At 40.6% G+C, this 15254-nt stretch overlaps 1 protein-coding gene across 1 annotated transcript in view; it reads left to right on the top strand.

Moving 5' to 3' along the window:
- pcsk6 (proprotein convertase subtilisin/kexin type 6) overlaps window positions 1–15254 on the top strand; it is a 281648-nt gene that overhangs the window by 107866 nt on the left and 158528 nt on the right. The window contains 2 exon segments of the mRNA XM_034162733.1: window positions 6316–6361; window positions 6364–6415. Of these exon segments, the coding sequence (XP_034018624.1) occupies window positions 6316–6361; window positions 6364–6415 (98 nt within the window).

Below are 15254 nucleotides of genomic sequence, written 5' to 3'. Positions count from 1 at the left end.
TTGACCGATGCAAACTGCAATCGGACCAAACCGGTCTGGATCCGGGCCTGCAGATAGAAAGAACCATGAGATTTTTTTTCGCACCCCCATGTGATCGATCGTTTGGCATGCCAGGTTCCTCGGCCAAAAAATCACGTTAGAATACAGCAAATTTGTTGTGTGTGTGTGTGGGTGTGTGTGTGTGTGTGTGTGTGTGTGTGTGTGTGTGTGTGTGTGTGTGTGTGTGTGTGTGTGTGTGTGGTGTGTTGTGAGACAAACAAACAAACAACAGCACCACGTTCATACAGCACAAACCTCAGCCAACACTCGTTTCCAATTCCACAAAATTTTACCTTGGAAAATTTTTCAAGGTTAAAGTCCTGTTAGAAGTGGTTTATTCATAAGCTAAATTAGATGTGATCAAATGCCAGGACTAGTATTTAGTTCAAAGTTGTTTTTGTGGTGTTGTCAGTTTTTCAGATTTTTTTTTGGTTTTGAATTCTTTTTTAGATAATTTTCAATAGAGCAGTGGTTATCTCTGCTATCAATCAATCAATTTTTTATATAGCGCCAAATCACAACAAACAGTTGCCCAAGGCGCTTTATATTGTAAGGCAAGGCCATACAATAATTATGTAAAACCCCAACGGTCAAAACGACCCCCTGTGAGCAAGCCACTTGGCTACAGTGGGAAGGAAAAACTCCCTTTAACAGGAAGAAACCTCCAGCAGACCAGGCTCAGGGAGGGGGCAGTCTTCTGCTGGGACTGGTTGGGGCTGAGGGGAGAGAACCAGGAAAAAGACATGCTGTGGAGGGGAGCAGAAGATCGATCACTAAGGATTAAATGCAGAGTGGTGCATACAGAGCAAAAAGAGAAAGAAACAGTGCATCATGGGAACCCCCCAGCAGTCTACGTCTATAGCAGCATAACTAAGGGATGGTTCAGGGTCACCTGATCCAGCCCTAACTATAAGCTTTAGCAAAAAGGAAAGTTTTAAGCCTAATCTTAAAAGTAGAGAGGGTGTCTGTCTCCCTGATCTGAATTGGGAGCTGGTTCCACAGGAGAGGAGCCTGAAAGCTGAAGGCTCTGCCTCCCATTCTACTCTTACAAACCCTAGGAACTACAAGTAAGCCTGCAGTCTGAGAGCGAAGCGCTCTATTGGGGTGATATGGTACTACGAGGTCCCTAAGATAAGATGTGACCTGATTATTCAAACCTTATGAGTAAGAAGAAGAATTTTAAATTCTATTCTAGAATTAACAGGAAGCCAATGAAGAGAGGCCAATATGGGTGAGATATGCTCTCTCCTTCTAGTCCCCGTCAGTACTCTAGCTGCAGCATTTTGAATTAACTGAAGGCTTTTTAGGGAACTTTAGGACAAACCTGATAATAATGAATTACAATAGTCCAGCCTAGAGGAAATAAAATGCATGAATTAGTTTTTTCAGCATCACTCTGAGACAAGACCTTTCTGATTTTAGAGATATTGCGTAAATGCAAAAAAGCAGTCCTACATATTTGTTTAATATGCGCTTGAATGACATAATCCTGATCAAAAATGACTCCAAGATTTCTCACAGTATTACTAGAGGTCAGGGTATGCCATCCAGAGTAAGGATCTGGTTAGACCACCATGTTTCTAAGATTTGTGGGGCCAAGTACAATAACTTCAGTTTTATCTGAGTTTAAAAGCAGGAATTAGAGGTCATCCATGTCTTTATGTCTGTAAGACAATCCTGCAGTTTAGCTAATTGGTGTGTGTCCTCTGGCTTCATGGATAGATAAGCTGGGTATCATCTGCGTAACAATGAAAATTTAAGCAATACCGTCTAATAATACGCCTAAGGAAGCATGTATAAAGTGAATAAAATTGGTCCTAGCACAGAACCTTGTGGAACTCCATAATTAACTTTAGTCCTGTGAAGAAGATTCCCCATTTACATGAACAAATTGTAATCTATTAGACAAATATGATTCAAACCACCGCAGCGCAGTGCCTTTAATACCTATGGCATGCTCTAATCTCTGTAATAAAATGTTATGGTCAACAGTATCAAAAGCAGCACTGAGGTCTACAGAACGAGCACAGAGATGAAGTCCACTGTCCGAGGCCAAAGAAGAGTCATTGTAACCTTCACTATGCTGTTTCTGTACTATGATGAATTCTAAAACCTGACTGAAACTCTTCAAATAGACCAGTGCTCTGCATATGATCAGTTAGCTGTTTTACAACTACCCTTTCAAGAATTTTTGAGAGAAAAGGAAGGTTGGAGATTGGCCTATAATTAGCTAAGATAGCTGGGGTCAAGTGATGGCTTTTAAGTAATGGTTTATTACTGCCACCTTAAAGCCTGTGGTACATAGCCAACTAACAAAGATAGATTGATCATATTTAAGATCGAAGCATTAAATAATGGTAGGGCTTCCTTGAGCAGCCTGGTAGGAATGGGGTCTAATAAACATGTTGATGGTTTGGATGAAGTAACTAATGAAAATAACTCAGACAGAACAATCGGAGAGAAAGAGTCTAACCAAATACCGGCATCACTGAAAGCAGCCAAAGATAACGATATGTCTTTGGGATGGTTATGAGTAATTTTTTCTCTAATAGTTAAAATTTTGTTAGCAAAGAAAGTCATGAAGTCATTACTAGTTAAAGTTAATGGAATACTCAGCTCAATAGAGCTCTGACTCTTTGTCAGCCTGGCTACAGTGCTGAAAAGAAACCTGGGGTTCTTATTTTCTTCAATTAGTGATGAGTAGAAAGATGTCCTAGCTTTACGGAGGGCTTTTTATAGAGCAACAGACTCTTTTTCCAGGCTAAGTGAAGATCTTCTAAATTAGTGAGACGGCCATTTCCCCTCCAACTTACGGGGTTATCTGCTTTAAGCTACGAGTTTGTGAGTTATACCACAGAGTCAGACACTTCTGATTTAAAGCTCTCTTTTTCAGAGGAGCTACAGCATCCAAAGTTGTCTTCAATGAGGATGTAAAACTATTGACGAGATACTCGAGATATCTCACAGAGTTTAGGTAGCTACTCTGCCCTGTGTTGGTATATGGCATTGGAGAACATAAAGAAGGAATCATATCCTTAAACCTAGTTACAGCGGTTTCTGCAACACTTCTACTGTAATGAAACTTATTCCCCACTGCTGGGTAGTCCATCAGAGTAAATGTAAATGTTATTAAGAAATGATCAGACAGAAGGGAGTTTTCAGGGAATACTGTTAAGTCTTCTATTTCCATACCATAAGTCAGAACAAGATCTAAGATATGATTAAAGTGGTGGGTGGACTCATTTACTTTTTGAGCAAAGCCAATTTGTCATTGGTTTTGGCTGTTGGTTTCAGACTAATCACTGGAAGACAGACAAACAGGCATAAAATTGGAACCTTCCTCAAATTTGGTGGTGAAAATTGAATCAGTTCTTGCTCATCAGGATATGAATCTTCAGTAAAAATTTCATAACATGTGAAAAATTGTGGGCTCCAGGCTGTTCACAAACAAACAAACAGACGGACAAACAAACAAACCAACAGGCAGAAACATAACCTCCTCCAACTTCGTTGGCAGAGGTAAAAATGCCTAAAATGTGCAAGTTAGCAGGGGCTTGGTTACTATTGAAAACAGTAACAGGTTTGATGGACAGATCTGTCACATAGAATGAGAGAGACAAAAAATAGTCAGACTGAATGTTATTGGTCCTGACAGAGGCCTGTGGGGAGGAGGAAAGTAACTTAATCCTGCTTTAAAATTGAATTTCTTTAATGTGTAGAAGAGGTATTTCAACTCTATTCTATCAAATGCCTTTTCGGTATCTAATGAAATCAGAGCCTCCTGGGTATCAGATGCAGAGATATTGTAAATAGTGTACAACAGGTGTCTAAGATTGGAGAAGGAATACCTATTTCCAATGAATCTACTCTGATCTGGTGAGATAGATAATAGATGGAAGAATGGATTCCAGATACAGAGCCAATAGATTTGAAAATATCTTAAAGTTATTGCTGAGAAGTCTTATGAGGCAGTATGAAGAACGGGAAAATGGATCTTTACCTTTCTCAAGAACAAGTGTAACATAGGCCTTATTAAGGTTTTGGAGGAGGTGGCCAAATTCAAGTGATTCATTGTACCTATCTAATAGTAAGGCGCAAGCTTGTGCCAAAAATTTGATGGAGAACAAGCATAGAGATTGTCAAATTGAGAAATACGGAGTGTCAGATTAGACAGTTTTTGATCAGACAGTTTTTGCTTCCTGAGTTCTTTTCTTGTATTCTGTATCGGAGATAAAATTACCTTTTATGTACCATTTTAGATTGTCCCTTAGTGCTGATGCAGACACACCTGGGCCCGTATCCACAAAGCACCTAAGGCTAAAGTAGCGCCTAGTGGCATTATTCTAAGAAAAATCCAAGAATTTCCTCGAATTCTTGGATTTTTCCTTGGTAAGGGAAGGATAAATGTTGTTCACAAAGCACCTTAGGCTTTAAGAGAGCTCCAAAGGTGTTAAGAGGAGGGAGGAGGACTTTTAAGATGCCTAAAAGTGTCTAAGCAGAGAAGATGATGGAAAAGACAGAGAGGAAGGCGCGATATTCCCCTGTATATTGAATTCCAGTGATTCAGGAACACACTCCAGGCTTGATGGTGGCAGGGATAATGTTTGTGTTGAACTCATCAGGAATGAGCTTACTTTCCCACCGAGTGTAGTAAGGCAATAATGCCTGAGATGAGGTCATCACAGTATTGTATACCTGGGTATGGGGAAAATGTAAATTGCATGTTAAATAGCATTATTTGTATTCTTTTATATATATAATAGTACATACATTCTTATATATATATAGACATTCTTTCAAACACGTTCATTCATTACAGTCCATTCTCTCTGTTGTTGCAACGTTACATTTACTGGGTGTAATTTCAGGATATGAACCTGCAGGACATTGAAGGTAGCTGATGTCCTACTTCAGGATCAAAGGTTACATTGTTATCTTGGGGTTTGCCCACCAGGGGGCAGAATATTGCACTAACTGCATGAGTTGGCCAAATTAAACTATACGAGGTCTGTTAGAAAACTAGCCGACCTTTTTATTTTTTAAAAAACTATATGGATTTGAATCATATGCCGCTTGCATCAGCCAAGCTTGAACCTTTGTGCACATGCATGAGTTTTTTACACAATTTCTCGGATACTCACTCGACTGAAAAGCCACCAAAAGCCGTCTGAATCTTCCGAATGTTTTCCACACGGATGTGGCTTTTTGTTGCGCGCCATTGCGGCTCCATCCTGACGCGCAAATTCCTCCACACGTCTTTCATTACAAAATCTCCTGTAACAGTGGAATATGCCACAAAAGTGCTGATGTCCAACTCTTCTGCAATTTCTCTGGTAGTCAGACGACGTCCCGGATCAACACAGCCTTCACTTTGGAAATGATCTGGTCATTTCAGCCTGTCGATGGCCGCTCGGAGCGCGGCTGCCCTCCGCCATTGTGCGCCGTCTTTAAACCGGTTGTAATGCTCCTTAACTGTGTGACGCCCAGAGTATCCTCACCGAAAGCCGTCTGAATCTTCCGAATGGTTTCCACCTGGCTGTCCTCTCACAGTTTCTGGAAAATATTGATTCAGCGCTGCTCCAATCGCTCAGCCATTCCCTGACAATGAAAATCCGACGAGGGGGGTGGACCACTGTTCACTTCAAGCCTGCCCACAGGCGAATGACGCAACCTGACAGGCGTAAAAAACTCAAGCATGTGCACAAAGGTTCAAGCTTGGCTGATGCAAGCACACATGATTCAAATCCATATAGTTTTTTAAAAAAATAAAAAGGTCGGATAGTTTTCTAACAGACCTCGTATGTTGCATTCCTATTTTTATGCTCATATGGCCAAAGGTACTTTAGCATTGGATTCTATATTTTCTATTTGTTATGCTATTATGCAAATTTTTGTGTTCAGTTTTATGAACCGATGATGCATTTTTGCACATCCATGTATGCAGCGTGCATGTGCTGTGCTCTCACCATGTGAGGCTTTCTAAACATGGCATTATTTAAATACATTGTACTGCACCTCAGATGTGGTTTTTGGTGGTCTGTGGCACAAACGTGTTCTGATGCCATACAGTATGAATGTATCACCTTTGCATTTGACCACATCTTGGTATTAGACCAACATGAGTTCAAGTGTGCGCTGAACATGTCTCTAACACTGACAGTAACGTGGATTGAAGCCAGTGCGCTATATTATGAGTGCTACACACTTCTTGTCTTTGATCCAAGTCAGTGTACAGAGTGTTGATCCTTCATTGTCTTGGTGTTTTGACTGTTGTAGGTACCACTGACCTCTGGGGATCGCTGCACTGATGGTCACACTGGAACCTTGTCTCTGCTCCTGTTGTTGCTGGGATCATAGCCCTCGCTTTGGAGGCCAAGTTAGTCAGCTTTCTTTATGTTTACTCTTCTAATAATCCTATGAGCCCATTTCCTTTTCTCCCTTGTCTGTTTTCTGTCTTTTCTTGACATCTGCCACTGCTGAGCACGTCAGTGTGCTCTTATCTGTATGTGACATAGTCATCCAGCAGACAGCGTCATCATATCAACAAAAGGGCCTTAATAGTGAAGAATTCTACAGCCCCAATTCCATTGAGTTGCGTAAAAGTAAATAAAAACAGAATACAATGATTTGCAAATCCTCTTCAACCTATATTCAGTTGAAGACACCACAAAGGTAAGATATTTGATGTTCAAACTGATAAACTTTATTGTTTTTGTGCAAATATTTGCTACGTTTGAAATGGATGCCTGCAGCACATTTCAAAAAAGCTGGGACAGTGGTATGTTTACCACTGTGTTACATCACCTTTCCTTCTAACAGCACTCAATAAGCGTTTGGGAACTGAGGACACTAATTGTGAGTGTCATGATTTGGTATAAAAGGAGCATCCCCAAAAGTCTCAGCCGTTCACAAGCAAAGATGGGGTGAGGATCATCACTTTGCAGCTTGTGATGACATCCCAGGCATCCTAGTAGCGCTGTGAGATGGCTACATCAGCCAAATGCTTATATATATATACAACCCCTATTCCAATGAAGTTGGGACTTTGTGTAAAATGTAAATAAAAACAGAATACAATGATCTGCAAATCCTCTTCAACCTATATTTAATTACCACAAGACAAAATGTTTAATGTCAAACTGATAAACTTTATTGTTTTTGTGCAAATATTTGCTCATTTTGAAATGGTTACCTGTAACATGTTACAAAAAAGCTGGGACAGTGGTGTGTTTACCACTGTGTCACATCACCTTTCCTTCTAACAACACTCAATAAGGGTTTGGGAACTGAGGACACTAATTGTTGAAGTTTTGTAGGTGGAATTCTTTCCCGTTCTTGCTTGATGTACGACTTCAGTTGTTCAACAGTCCGGGGTCTCTGTTGTCATATTTTGTGCTTCGTAGTGTGCCACACATTTTCAGTGGGCGACAGGCCTGGACTGCAGACAGGCCATTCTAGTACCACCAATCTTTTATGAAACCACGCTGTTGTAACACGTGCAGAATGTGGCTTGGCTTTGTCTTGCTGAAATAAGCAGGGACGTCCCTGAAAAAGACGTTGCTTGGATGGCAGCATGTGTTGCTCCAAAAGCTGGATGTATCTTTCAGCATTGATGGTGCCATCACAGATGTGTAAGTTGCCCATGCCATGGGCACTAACACACCGCCATACCATCACAGATGCTGGCTTTTGAACTTTGCACTGGTAACAGTGTGGATGGTCTTCCTCTTTTGTCCGGAGGACATGACGTACATGATTTCCAAAAACAATTTGAAATGTGGACTCATCAGACCACAGCACACTTTTCCACTTTGTGTAGTTTTTTTTTTTGTTTTTTTCAATTTCCATCTTTATGAAGACACAAGGAACAGTAAAAATAAACAAAAGGCAACAACCAAAAACAGCAAACTGCCAGACCAGAGACAACAAAGTGGTATAAATATACAACTGACGAGATCTATATCAAATTTACACAGTCAGAAACTTTTATCCATGAGCAATAATCTGGCATTGAGCCAGGAAAGGTCCCCATATTGCAGCATGTTTGTGTTGTCTGTCCGTATTGTCCAGGTGAAGACGTTCCATCTGTATCGCTGAGACCATTTCTCTAAGCCAATGTTCAAAAGCTGGAGGGTTGGTGGATTTCCAGGTCATCAGGATAAGTTTTTTGGCAACTACCATTCCAAGTTGTAATGCTGACCATAAATCAGTTGTGTATCCCACGCTGATAGAAGAACATCCGAATATTGCAATATGGTGATCTGGTTTAATATCTCTGGAATAACATTTAGAAAACCAATTAAAAATTGCAGACCAAAACCCAAATACTCTGGGGCAAAACCAAAACAGATGTGCTAGTGTTCCTTCAACAGAAGGTCATTTATCACATTGAGAAGATACACTGGGAAACATTTTGCTTAGTTTTGTCTTTGAATAATATAATCTGTGAATTACTTTGTACTGGATAAGTCTATAGCGACTGTTAATGGAACGGGAGTGAACCTTTGACATGGCTTCATCCCATAGTTCGTATAGTACTTCTGAATTGAGATCTTTAGCCCAGGATACACGCAGATGTTCATTGGAAACATGAATGATAAAACTATCAACAAACCTGGAAATCAAATGTTTAGAGTTGGGACAAAGCCTTAGATTCTCATTAAATGAATGTGTGTTTGGAATAAATTCAAAGTCTCTATAAATGTTTGTTTCATGTAGTGTCTAATTTGTAGATAGCGAAAGAAATGTGAATTTGGAATATTGTACTTACGATGTAGTTGGGCAGATGAGGGGAAAATGACCATCTACGAGGTCTGTGAAAAAAGTAACGGAACTTTTTATTTTTTTCAAAAACTATATGGATTTGAATCACGTGCAATTACATCAGCCAAGCTTGAACCCTCGTGCGCATGCGTGAGTTTTTCCACGCCTGTCGGTTGCATCATTCGCCTGTGGGCAGGCTTTGAGTGAGCACTGGTCCACCCCTCCTGTCAGAATTATTTTGTCTGAGAACTTGCTGAGAGACTGGCGCTTTGCTTGATCAAAATTTTTTCAGAAACTGTGAGACACATCCAAGAGGACACCATTCGAGAAATTCAGATGGTTTTTGGTGAAAATGTTTTGGGCTGATGAAAGATTAAGGAGTGTTACTATCGCTTTAAGGACTGCCCACGGCACCGGAGGGCGCGCTGCACCCCGAACCGCCGTCGTCAGCCTGTTTCAAGCTGAAAACTTCCAAATTTAAGGCTCTGTTGATCCAGGACGTCGTGAGAGAGCAGAGAAGTTTCAGAAGAGGTCGGGATCAGCAGTTTATCCGGACATTCCACTATTAAAGGAGATTTTGTAATGAAAGACGTGCGGTCGGATTCGCGCGGCGGCACGCAGCGGCACAGAAAAACACCTCCGTGTTGGAAACCATTCGTTAGATAAAGGCGGCTTTCAATGGCTTTCAGTCGAATGAGCATCCGAGAAATTGTTTAACAGCTGGGCATGTTCCAACTTGTCCTGTAATGCTTCCAACGGAGGTGTTTTTCTGTGCCGCCGCGCGATGAGTGGCTGCGTGCCGACGCGCGAATCTGTCCGCACGTCTTTCATTACAAAATCTCCTTTAACAGTGGAATGTCCGGATAAACTGCTGATCCCGACCTCTTCTGAAACTTCTCTGCTCTCTCATGACATCCTGGATCAACAGAGCCTTAAATTTGGAAGTTTTCAGCTTGAAACAGGCTGACGACGGCAGCTCGGGGCGCGGCGCCCCCTCCGGCACCGTGGGCAGTCCTTAAAGCGATAGTAACACTCCTTAATCTTTCATCAGCCCAAAACATTTTCACCGAAAACCATCTGAATTTCTCGAATGTTGTCCTCTTGGATGTGTCTCACAGTTTCTGAAAAAATTTTTATCAAGCAAAGCGCCAGTCTCTCAGGAAGTTCTCAGACAAAAGAATTCCGACGGGAGGGGTGGACCAGTGCTCACTCAAAGCCTGCCCACAGGCGAATGACGCAACCGACAGGCGTGGAAAAACTCACGCATGCGTACAAGGGTTCAAGCTTGGCTGATGTAATCGCACGTGATTCAAATCCATATAGTTTTTGAAAAAATAAAAAGGTCCGTTACTTTTCTCACAGACCTCGTATATACAGATCCGCAAAAGATGAAATGCCTCTCTCTCTCCAAATGTTGAATGCAGCGTCCATCTGCCCAGGTTTAAAGAGAGAATTGTTGCAAATCTGAGCATAGATACAGTCAGGGAGTTGATTTCCCATTTTAATCTGACGCAAGATATGCACAGAATTTCTCAAAACAAAGTTTTGCTGGTTCAGATTTTCCAGTGTGACACTTGAAAATAAAAGTGTATGTAGTGAAATGTTATCAGCCTTGGGAGCCTCAAGTTGTAACCAGGAGGGGACGGCACCTCGCCCCTCTCGGTTGATAGAGCTCCCTTGTTTCCAATAGGTGAGGGCCCTGGAGTTGGCGGCCCAATAATAATGTTTAAAGATTGGGAGACCAAGGCCTCCTTTATCTGTTGATTTATAGAGATGAGCCTTAGATATCCTATGAGATTTAAATCCCCAGACAAAGGGCAGGATAATAGAGTCCAATTTTTTTAAAAAGGATGCACTAAGATAAATGGGCAAGTTCTGAAACAAGTATAAGAATCTTGGTACAGTAACCATTTTAATTGCATTGACATCCTATCATAGTTAGTGGTAAGATTCTGCAGGCCTCGATATTACTTTTAAGCTTTTCCATTGAATCAGAAAAATTTGCCTTAAATAGATTTTTGGGATCTTTAGTTAATTTTAACCCCAGGTAATTGAAATTATGATTTACTACACTAAAAGCAATAGATTCTGGAAATACTGTAGGCAGTTTATCCCCAAGAGGCATAAGTGCACTCTTTCCCCAATTTATAATATACCCAGATATATGCCGAATGAGTTGACATAGTCCAAAAGGATAGAAATAGACGTTTTTGGATCAGATAAACAAATGAGCAGATCATCTGCATAGAGAGTTACCAGAGTCTCGATATCGCCCAACTTAATACCTTTAATATTGGGATGTTCGCGAATCCCTATGGCCAACGGTTCCAGTGCAGTGTTGAAAAGCAGGGGGGGCAGTGGATCACCCTGCCTCACTCCTTTTCCCAGAGAAAATTGTTTAGACTTGTTTCCATTAGTAAGAATTGAGAATCTGGGATCAGCGTACAAGATTGACTCACTGAATAAAGGTATTATCTAGACCAAATTTTTCAAGTGCTCTGAGAAGATAGGGCCATTCTACGGTATCAAAGGCCTTTTGTACATCTAAAGACAGTATGGCAGCACCGTCAATTTTATTTTTATCTGAATACAGGATGTTGAGGATCTTCCGAACATTGCAAAATGAGTATCTACCGGGGATAAACCCTGTTTGATCGGGATGTAAAATATGCTGTATGCATTTTCCTAATCTTGTTGCTAAAATTTTGGTAATTATTTTTAGATCATAATTTAATAGAGCGATGGGTCTATAGCTGCTCAGGTCAGCGTCATCCTTCCTTTCTTCAACAGTACACAAACATTTGCCTCGCAAAGAGATGATGGCAATACCTTATTGGCAAAAGTGTGACGTATCATTCTTAATAACAGCGGGACCAATTTGCTTCCAAAGGCCTTATAAAACTCTGGGCCAAACCCATCAGACCCAGGAGCCTTTCCAGAAAGAAATGACTTTATGGCCTCCAACAGTTCACTAGAAGTAAAATCTGAGTCCAAATAGTCCCGCGTGGTAGCTTTTAGCTGTGGAAAATGAAGAGAGGAAAGAAAGGCTTCAATATCTTCCTTTGTAGCGTTAGTTTTTGATGAATAAATATCAGAATAAAAGTCTCTAAAGCAGTCATTAATATCCTGTAAATCTGTCAAAATTGATCCAGAACTAGATCTAACATTATAGATGGAGCGTTTTGCCCGCTCACCTTTTAATTGTCTTGATAATAATTTATGAGGTTTTTCGCCCAATTCAAAGTTTTTTGTTTTAATTTCAACATCATTTTGCTGACTTGTTCTCCCAGTAAAGCATTATATTCATATTGTAGCTTAAGGATGTTGTTGTAATCTGCCTGCAGTTTAGAAAGTTGATAAGTTTGATGTGCAGTTTTTATCTCTCCCTCAATTTCTTTTAGTCTGCCATATCTTACTTTATTGCGTCTTGCCTCAAAAGATACTATTTGTCCTCTAATGTAGACTTTAAGAGTTTCCCACAGTGTTGAATCGTTGACCTCACCATTATCGTTAATCTCGAGATATAGAGAAATCTGGTCATTGATATATGTGTGGAAGGCTGGCTCTGCAAGCAACAGAGAGTTAAAACGCCAACTGTAGGTTTGCTTAGGAAAATTCAGTTGAAGGTTAATACTAACTGGACTGTGATCAGAGATAATTATGTTATGGTATTTACTAAATGAAATATTAGAAATGAGTCTGTACTCAACCAAGAAGTAATCTATGCGTGTGTATGACTTATGGACATGGGAATGGAATGAATAATTGTGCATAGTTGGATGCTATAACCTCCAAATGTCCACAACATTCTTTGATTTAATTAAGATATTGAGTGTTTGTACTGAGAGAATGTGAGGTGGAGGGGCTCTTGAAAGTCTATCCAAATAGGGGTCCAAATAACAGTTGAAATTTCCTCCGATAAGCAGATTGTAATTGTCATCATCTGGTATTATATCAAATACTTTACGAAAAAAGGCTGGATCATCTGAATTTGGTCCATATAAATTGACTAGGGTCACTGGAAAAAGATTGATGTGTCCCTTTACAATAATAAAACGACCATTAGGATCTGTTACACTAGACTGAAAGTTAAAAGGTACAGATTTGCGAAAAAGAATGGCTACACCTCTTGCTTTGAATGTGAATGGGGAGTGATACACTTGAGAAATCCAATTAGCTCTGAGTTTTTTATGTTGTGTGGCATTAACATGCGTTTCTTGCAAGAAAACAATATCTGCCTTTAATAGCTTCAAATGAGCGAAAACCTTTCCCCGTTTAATAGGGTTGCCCATTCCTCTGACATTCCACGTCACCAAGGACAATGAATTAGTTGGATTGTTCATGTATGTTGACTGAACGTAATATAAAAAAGAGTACAGTTGCAGTTTTTAAACACGTCTGGCAGTTGAAAGTACACAAAGAACATGAGAAGAACAAATAAAAAATGAAATATGCACACTGAACATGTGTGTGTATGAACCACATACCCGCCTGTAGCTTCCCCAAATGAAGCTGGGCCACCTTCGTACTAACCTGAGGCCACTGGCCAAACAAAAACTCAGCTGAATAGCCTAATCTATTTTACGGCGCTCCTGAGAGGCACAGAAAATGACATTTTGCCTTCATTAAAGCATCAACTTGGTTACTTGTGTAAACATTGTTGTCCTCCATCTACTTTAGTTCTTTGTCCATGAAGCATTTTGCTTCAGCAGGACTGCCAAACACTTTTATCTGCTCTTGATGATGTACGTGAAGCCGAGCAAGGAAGCGGAGATAATGCTGAATGTTTTTCTCCCTCAGCGCACGTAGCACACGCTTTCCACCATATTCCAGGGAGTGTTGACAGCATATCTGAAGAATCTTCTCTTTGTCCTGGGCATAGTGCACACACACGATGAGGGTGCGAGGTTTAGAGCCTTTCGCTGGTTTTGGCTGGAGCAAGTGATGTGCCCTGTCAATCACCACTGGCTTGTCAAAGTTCTCCGCTCCGAGCAATTTGGGAATCAAGTGGGATACAAAATCGGTCGGTCTCCCCTTTTCTTCTCCTTCACCAATGCCAACTATTTTAATGTTGTTGCATCTAGATCGCCCCTCTAGATCAGAAAGCTTAGAGCGGAGAGATTTATTTTCCTGCCGCAACTCATCATCGCTATTTCCACGCATTGCGCGTGGTCTGCAGCCTGGTTTTCCATATTGTCCATTTTCTCGATTAGTTTCAGTTGACCGGAGACGAGACCCTGGATTTTCTGTTCGAAGTCATCAAAACGGACATTGATAGAGCGAAGGATGCTCGTTTCAATTTTCTTCCACATAAGAGGGAGCTCCCCGTCATCATCACTCGGTGAGCTAACTTTAAGTTGCTAGCTGTAGCACTAGCATTAGCATTAGAGCCTTCCTTCTGGCGTGCCACCACATGTTTACTGGACATTCTGTTAGGGTGTGGTTATGGTTAAAGTATCGAGGAGATAAACAATGATCAAAACAATGTGGCGGAGGTAAGAACTTAGGCAAATATAACTTTTGTAGAGTTTAAGCTAAGTGCCTCGAGGAGCTCCAAAAAAACACGTCTACTCTCTAGCCATCTCAGTAGCGCCCCCTTGCATGTTAGTTTTATCTTGCACTTGTAGATGTAGCAACGAACTGTGTTGATTGACAATGGTTTTCTGAAGTGTTCCTGACCCCATGCAGTAAGATCCTTTACACAATAATGTCGGTTTTCAATGCAGTGCCGCCTGATGGATCGGAGGTCACGGGCATTCAGTGTTGGTTTTCGGCCTTGCCGCGTACATGTAGAAAGTTCTCCAGATTCTCTGAATCTTCTGATTAAATTATGGACTGTAGATGATGTTATCCCTAAATTCCTTGCAATTGAACATTGAGAAACATTGTTCTTAAACTGTTGGACTATTTTTTCACGCAGTTCACAAAGTGGTGATCCTTGCACCATGTTTGCTTGTGAACGGCTGAGCCTTTTGGGGATGATCCTTTTATACCCAATCATGATACTCACAATTAGTGTCCTCAGTTCCTAATGCTTCTTGAGTGTTGTTAGAAGTAAAGGTGATGTAACACAGTGGTAAACATTCCACTGTCCCAGCTTTTTTTGAAACGTGTTGCAGGCATCCATTTTAAAATGACCAAATATTTGCACAAAAACAATAAAGTTTATCAGTTTGAACATTAAATATCTTGTTTTTGTGGTGTATTCAACTGAATATAGGTTGAAGAGGATTTGCAAATCATTGTATTCTATTTTTATTTACATTTCACACAATGTCCCAACTTCATTGAAATTGGGGTTGTATTTTGGAAAGTGCAGAGGGACAGTAAATTGATGATTTGGGTTCTGTCATCTGTGTCTACACTAATCTCCATTAGTTGGTGTGAATGAAAATAAGAAAGTGGTAAGGAAAAACTCCCTCTGATGATTTGAGGAAGAAACCTCAAGCAGA

The sequence above is a fragment of the Thalassophryne amazonica genome, chromosome 2 (assembly GCF_902500255.1).
Source record: "Thalassophryne amazonica chromosome 2, fThaAma1.1, whole genome shotgun sequence".
In the NCBI taxonomy this organism is placed as follows: domain Eukaryota; kingdom Metazoa; phylum Chordata; class Actinopteri; order Batrachoidiformes; family Batrachoididae; genus Thalassophryne; species Thalassophryne amazonica.
Note: the sequence above shows the minus strand (reverse complement) of the source record. Positions and strands in the feature narration are given on the sequence as shown.